The sequence below is a fragment of the Zeus faber genome (assembly GCF_960531495.2).
Source record: "Zeus faber genome assembly, chromosome: 15".
Lineage (NCBI taxonomy): Eukaryota > Metazoa > Chordata > Actinopteri > Zeiformes > Zeidae > Zeus > Zeus faber.
The window spans coordinates 29,152,979-29,166,352 of record NC_137194.1 but is presented as its reverse complement, the minus strand read 5'-3'; the positions used below and the strand labels follow the sequence as shown (position 1 = coordinate 29,166,352).

Sequence of the window (13,374 nt, the reverse complement as noted above, 5' to 3'; positions counted from 1 at the left end):
TGCCTAAATACAAGAGTCAGTTTAGTCCTTGTTTCAACAACAACAAAAATAATTTGCTGTTGTTGGGGTAATCGTGTCTAAATTTCCAGCGCTTCTGTATTAGTCTGGATTCAAATTAGGTTGGGAAGCAATCAAGACAGGGACCAAAAACACACAAAATAAATAATTTCAACAAATACATAATTAAAAAGAATCAAACCAATCATGTGAAAAATACAAATTACAATAATGCATGAACACTTGGAAAGCACCCAATAATATCCGCTCTGTCCCATTATATTAAACTCACTGCTCACAACATGTGAGCAGATTTAGCAACATGGATCTGCTGCCTTGATCAATAAGGGCTGCTTTTGAGTTTTATTTGATCCTGCAATGGCATCCTTGATTATACAATGTAATGCAAAGAAGTGCAGAGATGCTGGGTACACAGAACAACAAAATAGGCAAAAAGGCTACAGGTTTAGAAGAATTCATAATGAGGCACTTCTCTGCCAGGACGTTGAACGTGGGCTAATGCTCATCGTGTGCCATTTTTAGAGGTCTCGTGGGCCAACCAAAGTAGCTTCACTTCACTGTTTGGCGTGTTGAAGACACAGAAAACCGGCCATACCAGCATAAATACTGTTTTTATGTGACTGGCCTCAATTGTAAAGCTAGTCACACTTCAATCAGTGGCAAGCAATAAAAAGAAGCATCCATTGGTCTACTTGGGAGTAAAATTAATGCCACAGTGACTTGGACTGTGACAGACAGTCAAGACAAGCTTTCAGTACAAATAACTTAATGGTTGTGCTTTGGCACAAAAAAACAAACACATCTTTAAAATTGAGAATGGAACAAACAAAATGGGTCTTTGGGAAACAGCAATTCAAGATTAAATTAAAATTCATACAGTTCTCCACTGAATGTAATGAAAAACATCTAGTTACACTTAAAGACTCAAGAGTCTTCAACTGAGAGAGACATAAGCCACTTTCACTTCCCTGCCCCCCCCTTAATTCTTCTTCAAAGAATTTGCAATTTAACCTCACGCAATTACAACACCATGACAGCCAGGGTTAAATGAAGCAAATTCTCTCCAACACTAAGCTATTGGTAGCGTCAAAAATGGAGAGTAAAGATAGCAACCACAAATTGTAGTGTTGAGATGGAGGATTCTTCTACATAGAGAGATGACTTGCTTACAAGACTGGCCATTAGAAGGCTGCAGGTCATTCTGTTGCAAAGAGGCAGAATGAGTGTGAGAAAACGGTTTTATTTCATGGTGAGTGGGCGTGCCACCTTGGATAATCACATGTCACTTAAGTAAGTAGTTTTTCATATTTGTACTTAAAAATGTAGGCTGGTGACTCTAGAATCAAACTATTGCAGAAAGGGGTGCCACAGCAAATAATTTAGCAGCAAAACATTGGAGTTCGCTTTTATGATGTCCTGAGCTTGTCGCTAATGAAGTATACCACCCCCGCCGCCCCCCCACAACCCTTTTCTTCCAAATATCTTCACACTGCAGCTAGCGACCAGCTAGACATACTGTAGGTCCTAGCTCACAATTCAAAAAGTAATATTTCTATAAGCAGCAAAGACGATACAATCATAATCAATGGGAAATCAATCATAAATCAAGTATAGTTTTGAAAGGGTTCATGCATGTAAAGATTCCACTGCACTTGGCATGTACACCATTCCTCCGTGAGAAAATTCAGAGTGAGAGCAAGCAATGTACCAAGTCGTATTCATGCTAAGGATGACATCATTTTTCATGTTGAACGTTTTTCTCTCCGATAGATACCCTGTCACCGCCTGGTATCCAATATCCCGTAGCAGAATTTCTGCACCTCTAGACACAAAATAACACCCACGCTTTAGACAGGACAGACTCTCTCAAATCGCAAGCGCAACGCAAATGGGGTCAGAGAAATAAAGTGGCATTGTGTTGTATAGACCAGTTTTAGACAGATGCCGCCGCCCCCCGCCAGGGGTTCGGCCATTTGCAGATTCCGTATGGATCCCAACCCTGCTCATCCTGCTTTTTCCAAATTATCCCGATAAACTGGCTTTAAAATACTGACAGTGCTTTCCGACACCAACCAACAACACTGTCACTGGTCTATTGCAGTTAAAATTGTATAGATTTGAATGTTTATATTCTCTCCATTGATATAAGTCCAAGTACACTCACTTTTACCAGTATCTTCCGTGCTTACCGTATGGAGAATTAGTTTTTTTTTTCCCCGCAGCTCTCCATTAATACATACAGCACCAGCATATACACAAACGTGTTCTACAGAACTCCTATATTGCTTTGATGCAATTACAATTTCAGAATTACAGTCAACTGATGAGCCAATACAGCCAAATATATAAACACCAATGACGAACAAACAATAGGACTACATTTTAAAAGTACATTTTGTCGTTACTCAAAATCAACAACGTAGTTTGGTTGTAAATCTACTCCGATTGAAGAGTATATTGCTGACAGCCATGTATGTCTCGTGAAGACACTTTGGGGACCTAAAAAAAACCAACTTGTAAAAAGTCATTTTAAGAGGACAACACAGGCTAAGTGCACAGAATGGGCACAACGAGAACTCAAGAGAAGAACGATGGTGAAACATACTGTCATGAGCAGTGGTGGAACTTGCAGGTTCGGAAAAATAAAAAGCCCTCCCCAGTACTTTGAGTCAATTGGATTTGCTCAGTAGCATCACCTAGAGGCACTGAACTGGTAAGTTAAATAAACTGGCTCAGTGCCTGGCAGGAGGAAAACATGGCAGGCCTTTTCACTCCTCCACGTGGAATTGTTTTTTTCTCTAATTATCCAAGAATTGTACAATAGTCCTGTTAGCTTTCCTTCTAAGGATAATCCGGAGATTTATTTTGTGGTAAACTAAGATAAAAAAAATATATAATAAAAAAAAAAAAAAATCTTAATGACTCAATAAATAAGTTATCTGAAGTACATATAGAGTAGGAAAAGTAGCATTAGTAATTGTCCGATTAAATATACGGAAGGCCATCAAAATTGGATAAACACTCCCAATAGGCCACAAAATGTCAATTTATTCCAGATCCTGTGCCACTAACCCATGAAGCCGTCAAGACGATGGCGAAAGAGCCACTCGGCTGGTCGGCGATGGAATCGTGGTGGCAAGGTTATAGGTGGAATTAGGAAATGTGGGGGAGGCGGGAGCTAAAGGGCTGAAAACGGGCCTGGAACCAATGGGTGCCGGGGAAGCAGGGGAGTGAGGTGGAACAATGTCGGTGGTCGGGGAGTCCGAGCTGGCCTCGTCCCCTTCTTCCGAGTCCCACACCTCGCTCTGCAGGTAGTCGGCGAAAAGCGCCTTGGCCCGCTGCAGCACGCGAGCCAGGTTGTGGCGGCGGACCAGGCGGTCAAAGTGCATGGCTAGCTCGTTGTAGTCTAGGCTGTTCTTGATGATGTGGTCACGGTGCTCCAACAGAATGGACAGGCACAGAAACAGCATGAAGGGGTTTCCTTTGCCGAACTCCTGGGGCGGTGGCAGGGAGCAGGGTTTGAAGCTGTGTGCACCCTGAGACTTGGTGGACATGGGCGTGTTTGCGGCAGCAGGGGACTGGCTGCCTGGGGAGGGGAGGTGGATGGAAAATGGCTTGCCGCCTGATAACGAGGGGCCCCTGCCAAAAGACAAAATGGGCGAGGAGAGCAAAGAGCGACTCTGAGGGTGGGATGGCGAAGGGGCAGAGGGTTTCCCAGTTGCGCATGCGGAAGAGGTGGCTGCTCTTGTAACAGCCCCCGGTGAGGTGACATGGCCACCGGTTACGGCTGGACATGTGTATTTCGGAGGGGGGGAATCCGGAGAGGCACCAGCCCAGCTGGAGGGTGAGGTGGAGGAGGTGGGCGATGGGGAGCAGCTAGTTTTTGCTGCCAGGCCATTGGGAAACAGCGGACTTGAAGATACTGGGCGTTTGTTGGAGGAGGGGTTGGTCTTCCCATCGAGCTCGAGGCTCTTGATGAGCGGGGCGCTCTCCCCCTGGTCCTCCTCACTGTCAACCGTGGACTGCCGGCTGTGGAGGCTCGGTGCCTTGGAATATGCCAGCTCCAAAGCTTCTCTCGGTGTTTCGGCGTCCTCCATATCAAAGCTGTCCTCGTTGCGAGCGCTATAGTATTTAAACTCCCCAAAGCTGGACTGCTTCTCAAAAGGAGAGGCGGGCGGAGGCGGCTCATCTATTGTATTAAACTCTATACCGCAGTTGGCCCTCCTGTCCATTCGGGCCCCTGTGCCGGGCCTTTCATTATCCTCAAGGCCGAGCCTCCCGCCCCTGTCTGGCTCTTCTCTTGAAGGCCTCAGCATGTGGCGTCTGCGCTGCCTCTCCTTTTGTTGGTCCTCGCCTCCAAGACCTCCGTCCACTCTGAGGGCTTTCTCTGCGTAAGGTACCACATCGACTGCCTCCAGCGGCGGACCCAAAAGTTCCACCTCCGTTTCAGGGGGGTCCGGAGGCAGAGAGCTCCAGGTGACTTCCAGCATTCTCAGGGCGTCATCAAAGGCAAACTCCCGCTTGAGCTCCAGCAGGAGCCAGCGGTAACAGAAGAACAGATCATCAGCGCCCCGGGACACCAGGTAGGAGTAGAATTCTGGATCAGAGTACTGCAGGAGCAGCTTGAGGTGTTGAAACTTGATGGACATGAGCTGCCCGTCTGGCCGGAAGTTGCCCTCCAGGCGTTTCATTATGCCACAAAAGCAAATGAATGCGTGGGCCTCGTTGTCCATGACCGCAAGTATCGGGGAGGCAATGTCACTCATGCCCTGACAGTACGATATCTGCAAAATATGAGTTTAAAAACATTTGTGTCGTATAAATAAAGCAAACTGTATATTTCATAAACCCTTAGAGAAGACTTAAAACTGTTATTTTGAGGCAATGCATTTTCTGTTAAAAAAAAAATATATATATATATATATATATATATATATATATATATATATATATATATATATATATATATATATATATATATATATATATATATATATATATATATATATATATGGAATGTTAGACATCTTATTTTTGCATCCGTGATATTCCCCAATACTGATTTTAGCTGGATCGGACCAATCAGACCAAGCACTTTAGGTCAGTGGTCAAGCGCTGGCTACCAAATAAATGGAATGGAAGAAAAGTAGTTAATTATCATTTTGGTAACCATGTTTTTCCTTTGCTTGATTTGACTGATAACCAATAATGATCAGGCTTTTTTTTTTTCCTCCTAGATTAGGCTCTCTTAATCTTGCTTACAATTGTTTTTGTATTGTATCTCTACATGTGCAGCCAGACAGGAAGAGAAAAGCGGTTGATTCCTCAAAAAAAAAAATAAAAATAAAATAAAACTAGATCACTGGTTAACTAATTAGCAAATGGGGGTAAAATGGGTAGCACATTTATCAGTATATGGGCTCTTAAATCATACAGAAAATGATGTCTATAGGAATATATCAAAGCAGTTTTTTGAAAAACAAAAACAAATCCGTTACAGAAAATTACCCGTAATCCACTAGTGATTCGCGCGGTCAATTCAAGATGATGAGGGATAGTTGACAACCCTTCACGCACCTCTGGGTGTGTAATCGCGAATGTGGTGAGCAGGTCAGTGAGGGCGGTGAGGTGAGGGCTATCCTCTGAGCCCGCATAGTAGGAGTGGGCGCGGTCCGTCCGCAGGACATCTTTCAGGACGTTGCCGCGTATAAAATCCAGGTCCTCGCGGCTGACCCGGGCTGTCCACTCCCCCTTCAGCTGGTCATACTCCCTTGTCTTCCTTTTCATGTAGTCCATTCTCTCCTGGCCAGTCAGACCATCAGGGTAAACGTTGAGGAGGTATCGCCAAACAACCTGAAAGGGGAGAAAACAATGAACAGCATATTATGAAAGTTGGTAAAGACTAGGAATCTTCTAGTCATGATTAGTTTCCATTCAAACTTTGTCAAAAATATTGTGACTATCCTACCATAAACTGTGTTCCGTGTACACTGTATCATACCGAACCTTGAGATGATCATTACACTCTTTAAAGAAGATACATACAAACGCCTTCATGTCAAGATGCAGGGGTTTCTCTGTAACTGTAGCACACGCAGTATTGTTGTTTCGTGACAGTGTTCTTTGGAACAACATTGTGAAAACTGCGTCATAAGTGCATCTACATACCCAACAACCACCAACTGAAACAGAAAACAAACCTGGCAGAAGCACACAGATGGAAAACGGAGTAGGTGGAAGAGTGACTTGCAGAAGAGGTTCAACGGTGTGACTGCTCTTAAAAACATTACATTCAGCTCTAAATGCTGCACTCTATATTCTTGTACTTGGTCTGCACTTCAACAAGCACTCGGAAAAATATTGTAAAAGTCAGAAGACTTGTCAACATTTTGATGAATGTATTATTTGTATGTTGATATAATAACAATTTGATTATATTGATTATTCAAGGGGAACTGGTGAGTCACAGATAAATGTGAAATCCCTGTTGTGGTGAATAACAAATTTGCTCCAAACAGAGGTGATATCTGTTGCACATCCAGAAAAGGGATAAGTGTGTCTCCTCTAGCAGCCTCTACAGGGAACTGATGAGGGAATCTTCATCAGTATAATAATATAATACAGGTACTCCTCACATAACGACCCACCTGTTTAACGACCATTCGGACTTATGACCAGCTCTCTGACCAGTCTGTATTGTACGCAGCGTACAATACGCCGCAGTATTGTACGCAGCGTACAATACGCCGCAGTATTGTACGCTGCGTACAATACCACGGCGTATTGTACGCAGTGCGGCGTCTCAGCATCAAGCATCTCATCATGCATCACTCTTTCTCAGTCTCGTTCCAGTCTGTCTGTATTCTCTACATTAGCGTTCGCAATCTCCAAGACTGAAATAACATTAAGGGGGGTGGGTCCTCGCTGATCGACCAATTCGCTTAACGACCTGGTCGTAGGAATGGAACTCGGTCGTTAAGTGAGGAGTACCTGTATTTGATTGTCGTGGCTATATGATATGAAACTTACATCACACATCCTATTTTTGAAGATGTTTTTGAAATGTTTTTTCAAAGCATAAGTTGGCTTAAGTACGTTGCAAGTAGCTACCAGTGCACCTTCCTGTTTCTAGTCTCTTACACTAGCTTTAGCAAATTTTTAGCACAAAGAGTCTGTAAAACCCTGCAAAACCCAATAAAATAAATGGGTTCCAATGGGGTTGTAACATATAAGGATAAATGGAAATGAACATGTTTTCTAAGTCTTAATCGTTGGCCATGTTGTACTGCATTTAAGCACAGTGAGAAGCTGAGGCAGAGTGGTAAGTTTCCCGAGAGTAAAGCGTTAAGGCTGTGCTGTAAATGACGCAAACTACATTTTGTTTATGCCTGGGTTGAAAAACAGTGAACTTATCCTTAGTGAACTCTCATATACATTTTTCCACTTCCATTTTCCTTCCAAATACAAGAAACCCTTTATTAGCTTCTCACATGTGAAATTCATCCTAACACTAGGCAGATTAAAGATTAAATCGTCAATCAGCAATCGAATCCATCGATCGCCGAGTGACATTAATGACAGCTGATTTTTTATTTATTTATTTTTTAATCTGCCTAGAAAAATACAAGCATTGAAACAGTGTGAGTGCAGTTTACCATGTTCTGAAACTCCCAAGAGTGGGAGCGGCAGGGAAGAGAGGGGGCGGAGCTCTGAGCCCTCCCCACTCAGAGCTGTTTTGGATTTATTATTGATTATTTGTAATGTTCATTGTGTAAGTGTTCTTGTATTGCATGTAAAAAAACATTTTTTTGATTCCCCCCCCCCCCCCCCCACCCCCACCACACACTCATGTTGTGACTTTGTGTTCTTCCAATGACAAGTTCAGACTATGTGATTCTGGCCTGATTTTCCACTTGCTGACATGTTTTTGGAGATAGCCGAGTAAAGCTCTAGATCGGAGGAAAAATCATAGCGTGCTCCCGTGAGCGACGAGCGTGTGAACTGCTCACAACGCCATCTGACTGCTAGCAGACGCCGGCAAGATATCAAGCAGGTTTAATATCTGGTCGTGTCAGGCGCGACTCGGGAGTGACGCAACGAGCTACAGCCAATGAGAGCAGACACGGGGTGGGGAGTCATTAGGAGAGACGGGAGTGCATGGTGCTTTTCTTCTCTAGGTTTTTAATATATTGCTTATTTAAATTCTGCTTTTATTGAGTTTTCTAAAGTGATAAAGAATATAATAAAAAATAAATAATCCTGTCCTGCACATGGTATCGCACCATTTCTGGCATTTGTTTTCGTGACAAAAAGGTAGTTTGGAGACATGACAGACTTGTCTGGGATTCCTCTTCGTGAAAGATCTTTAATGTGCAAAATCTCCTGTGCAAATCTGATAGATAGATCGATAGATTGATCGATAGATAGGATAGATACTGACTATAATAAAGCAATATATTATATAATGTCATTGTGAAAGATTTTAATTTATTTTGTTTCCTTCGTTTCATGGAAAATGAAAAACCTGAACCTAAACCAGAGAATTGGAGCAGAGTTCATTTTTTTCCCTTCCAGACAGCAGTGCGCCGTACACAACGGTTCCTTACTTCCGTACTGGTTTTCCTGCGTTTTATTTTCGTTGTTTCCTCCTTGTATGAAACGTTCCAAAAAATACCGGTGTCCTCACTGTCTCGTGTGGCAAGTACACTCTCTTTTAAATGGCCCTACCATTATATGTAATTCCCTTTTTGACGGCACAATATAAATGGGCAGACACGCAACTACAACAGCAGGCCTTTGTTCATTATATAGCTCCATTGATTATTTTTTATTTTACTTTCGGCAAAAATCACAGTAAAAAAAATACCCAAGTCTCGTCGGGTCTCGTGTGCGTTTGTTCGAAACAGCAGCTGTCTCCCGTGGCTAGTGTAGAATCATGTAAAGTGAACACTCAGATCTGGGACGCATTGTGCAGTGCGAACACCCCAGCGACATCAGGATGTAGAAAGTCGTGTAGTCTCTGGGCGCAATTACGGGTATGACTTGCAGATGTCTGACCTTACGCAGTGATGGCTCCACGCCACCGTGGTAGATGCGCAGACGCAGTTCCTCAGGTCGTGTCAACTGCCCCTGTCCGTTGAGGTAACTGTGGAACTCGGCGTCACTTAGCGGGGGCTTGAACGGCTTGACCTCCTCCCCGTAGGACCAGCTTAATGCCTGCTGGACTTTCGACAGGGTCCGGCCCATCTGTACATGGAAAACAAAATAAAACACAAGAAAAGATACTGTGAGCCCGGGGCAGCTCTTTTTGGGAAGAAACAAAAGAGAAGAGTTAAGCAGCCAACACCATCGAGCAGACCTGACTCAATGCTGCCGTCAGTGGCTGGTAGAAGAGATGGCTGACTGGGTGGGGGGAGTCATCTGTGACCTGGGCCAACAGGGACTGGGTGAAAGGAAGCGTGATGGACGCCAAGGGCCTAGGCTTCTCCCCGGGGAGTTGTTCAGAGCCAATCACGTCTTTGGGGCTTATTATGTCCCAGTCCTCAAGCACAGGGCCTGCAGTCAGATCAAAGTAAATAATGATAATGACAGAGAAAATAAATAAAGAAAGGATAGTGAGAAAAGTCAAATTTCAGTTGTATTTAGTGGTTATAATGTTTGGGTTTATAGCACAATTAATATACACACATACAGTATAACACATATTACTGTTCCGTAGTTTTTAACCAATTTCAATGGACTCTACTACTTATCTTTTGAAATTTAGCAAAAAATAGTGTTCCTTAGATTGCTGACTTTGACATTGTTCCAACAGTTAATCATGTTTAATTAATATTGACAAATATAAATGAACACATATTTGACAAATAGATATGTTTGCAATATGCCCCAAGGATCAAATACAAAATCAGCTTACAACCATAAGCTAGGGCATAGAAACCCCTCATTGCGTACAGCAGGTCGACAAGCATGAATACAAAGTCGTATCTGCTGGTAAAAGAAAGTGTTAAAACTGACGAAGGTCACAGATAAACAAAATAAATGGGTTTTTTTATAAAAAGGAACTTCTGTGCGCCAAAGCAGGTATTGACAGGAAGAATTTGACCACTGAGGACAGGGCCACTTACTGTCTTCTGAAGGTTTAATGTCAATTTTCAGCTGCAAATAGGGCTTGGCTGCACTGACAAATGCAGCATCTAAATCCCAGTCGGACAAAAGAGACAGATAGATTTCGACTCCACTCCGATCCCTAGCCAGATAACTGATCCCAAAATGTTGCTTCCTGTATAGGAAACAAACAAACGGGGACACAAATTGTATTAATAATATTACAATACCCAGCAACGTCACTCTTTGGTCTGATTTTACAACTAGTTCATCAGTACAACACTTCTGTTTTTCTTCTTTTCCACTTTACTCACCCGTTCAAATCGAAAGCTCGAATGAGTATGTGTTGCAGCACCTCCAGGGACGTGATCTGTGGATCCACGGCAAACGAGCGAAACTCCGCCGGAAGCCCCCCATCACATTTCTGGAAAAAAAACAAGCAATATCAAAAATCGACTTGTTTTTCGTTAACACTGGTATTGGTTATCAGTTCCAAATAATGTGCTCACAGCTCAGAAATGGGAACCAGATAACAACGGCAACGAGAACGTTGCAATAAGTTCATATTTCATGTTTGTCGTAATTGTGTGGTTCATCAAAAGTGTATAAAGTGATTATTTTAATAATTTCAATTCACAACTGTCATCACTGACTGATTGGAGGGACCATAATGCCACTGACATCATAATCAAAATTATTATATTTTTCAAAGTATATTTGCACATACAAGGAAAGGGACATGATAGGGTTGGTGCATAAAAGACAAAAAGTAAAAAGCAAATATAAGCAAAATATTAAGATGAGTAACAAACATGAGTCACAACAATCATTTGAATGCAGCCATTTAAATGTTTACTCGGCAAAAAAAAAAAAAAAAAAAAAGGCAGACAACAGTCTGATCGTCACGGTGAGCAAATGAACGCCTCGTCCAAGTGTCAGATAAACCACCTGAAGTGGAGGAGCTGCCAGCAGGATGTACACAGCTCCTGTCATCATGACATCAGCTCTAAAGCGGCTAAAAGCCCCCACACACACACCACACACACAAAACAACTACCCGTTCTGGACAAACGTCCCGTAACCACTGGGTGAAAAATAATTCCGTTTAAAGAGGGACTGCCACCGCCGTACAATAATGACAGCATCGTGGTTTTTGCCAATTGCAGAGGGACAAAACAAATAACCTAATGTCAATAATGAGCAGATGCAGTTAACACAACTAAACGCGACCCTCGCCCTTGGACTATCAACCCCACCGGGAGATATTGGTTTGTTTGGCAGCTTTTTATCACTAGCTACCAGCTGGCTAACGGGTTAGCGGGCTAGCCACCAGATGACGTTATCCAGGCTCCGGTTAGCTGCCGTTAGCGGACCAGAGCGTTTGAAGTCGCTTTTCGATTTTGTTTGGTTTTTTTTTTTACCTTGACTTTCACCCGCACCACCTCCCTCTCCTCCTCGCCCGCCATTTCCAGAAGAGACCCCCCGCTCGGGGTTAGAGCAGTGAAAAACAGGGGCTGTTCGTAAACCCTTTCAATTAAAGCGGCATCGTGATCAACAACACCGACCGATGCGGCAGGCCATCCCCTGTACTGATGAGCAGGAGCCCCTTTTTTATGTTTTCTAAGGCGGTTGACATCCAGCTCAAATGTATATTACCGCCACCTACTGAGCTGGAGTGTGGGCAGAGACCGCGATTTCTGACAGTTGAAGAGACGATTTTATGGTGAACAATATATTATAGTTATTCTTGCAAAATTATATACACAAATCTAGGTTTATGAAAGTGAGACCTCAATTCCTCTAAAGTGTCTATCGCAAAATCAACTTTGCATGTGAAAGGTAATATATATATATATATATGCACTCACAAAAAGTTAGGGATATTTGGCTTTTGGGTGAAATTTATGGAAAATGTAAAAAGTTCACGCTACAGTGATATATCATGAAAGTAGAAGTAAGTATGTAGAAGCATGCAATGGTGATTTCCTCATCTCAAACAATTTATTGAAACAAAAGGCAACAACAGTGGTGGGTATACCACAACAAAAAATGTCAATGTCTCAATAACTTGTCATGTGCCCTTGAGCATCAATTACAGCTTGACAACGACGTCTCATGCTGTTCACAAGTGGACTTATTGTCTGCTGAGGCATGGCACCCCACTCTTCTTGAAGGGCGGCCCTCAGGTCATTGAGGTTCTGGGGCACAGAGTGACGATCCTCTACATGGCGACTCAGCTGATCCCATAGGTTTTCTATGGGATTCAGGTCTGGAGAAAGTGCAGGCCACTCCATTTGAGGTGCCCCAGTCTCCAGCAGCCGTTCCCTAATGATGCCACCTCGATGAGCTGGAGCATTGTCGTCCATGAAGATGAAATAAGGCCTGTGTTGTTCATGCAGGGGCACAATGACTGGATTAATGATGTTATTCAGGTAGTATGGGCTTGTCACTGTACCATTCACAAAGTGTAGGGCAGTTCTGTATTGACACACCTGCCCATCTGGTCGTCTGCTCGTCTGGTGACAAGTGGCTGATGCATAGCGTGCTCCTTGACGTCTCCAACATCGTTAGCGGCCATAATTTCTGCTCAACGTGAATTGACTTTCATCAGAGAACAGCACTGAGGCCCACTGGTCCCTCATCCAGCGTAAATGCTCTCTGGCCCGTGCAAGACGATGATGCCTGTGCCTGGTAGTGTGGTCAGGTACCCTTGCAGGTGGTCTAGCACGCAGACCACGCTGATGTAAACGGTTTCGAATGGTCTGACGTGACACTTGGGTGCCTCTCATCTCCCTTAAATGTGCCTGGAGTTGAGTACCATTCATCATTCGGTTCCGCAGGGCACTGTTCACAATGAAGCGGTCATCAGTGTGGGATGTGGCCAAAGCACGTCCACTTCTATGCCTTTCTGTGACTCTTCCAGTCTCTCTGTATCTCTGTTGGAACCTGCTGATGACACTCTGTGACACTCTAAGCTCAGTGGCCACTTCCCTCTGACAACATCCTGTTTGAAGCCTCACAATGGCGAGGTACTGTTGATCAGTTGTTAGGTGTCGTCTTGGTCTCATGATGTCAAAATGTGAACAGCATCATGAAGAGGACTGTTTAAAAAACAATTCTAATTGAACCAGGAAATGTATTGGTCGTACCATGGATCAAACACCTGTTGTGAATTTTGCCGTTCAGCTCCTTGTGAGAGAACAGCAAGTTGTGCAAAAAAGTACTGAAACACTGAACAGTTGCATTCAA

At 43.4% G+C, this 13,374-nt stretch overlaps 1 protein-coding gene across 1 annotated transcript; it reads right to left on the bottom strand.

The window, feature by feature from the left end:
- Positions 1–2,238: 2,238 nt before the first annotated feature.
- On the bottom strand, positions 2,239–11,591 carry tbc1d25 (TBC1 domain family, member 25; the record flags this gene model as incomplete). Its single annotated transcript, XM_080014661.1, has 7 exons — positions 2,239–4,802; positions 5,596–5,871; positions 9,076–9,264; positions 9,377–9,573; positions 10,146–10,300; positions 10,440–10,549; positions 11,547–11,591. 7 exons carry the CDS (start codon positions 11,589–11,591, stop codon positions 3,102–3,104), a joined length of 2,673 nt encoding a protein of 890 aa, XP_079870787.1. The 3' UTR covers positions 2,239–3,101.
- Between the last annotated feature and the right edge of the window lie 1,783 nt (positions 11,592–13,374).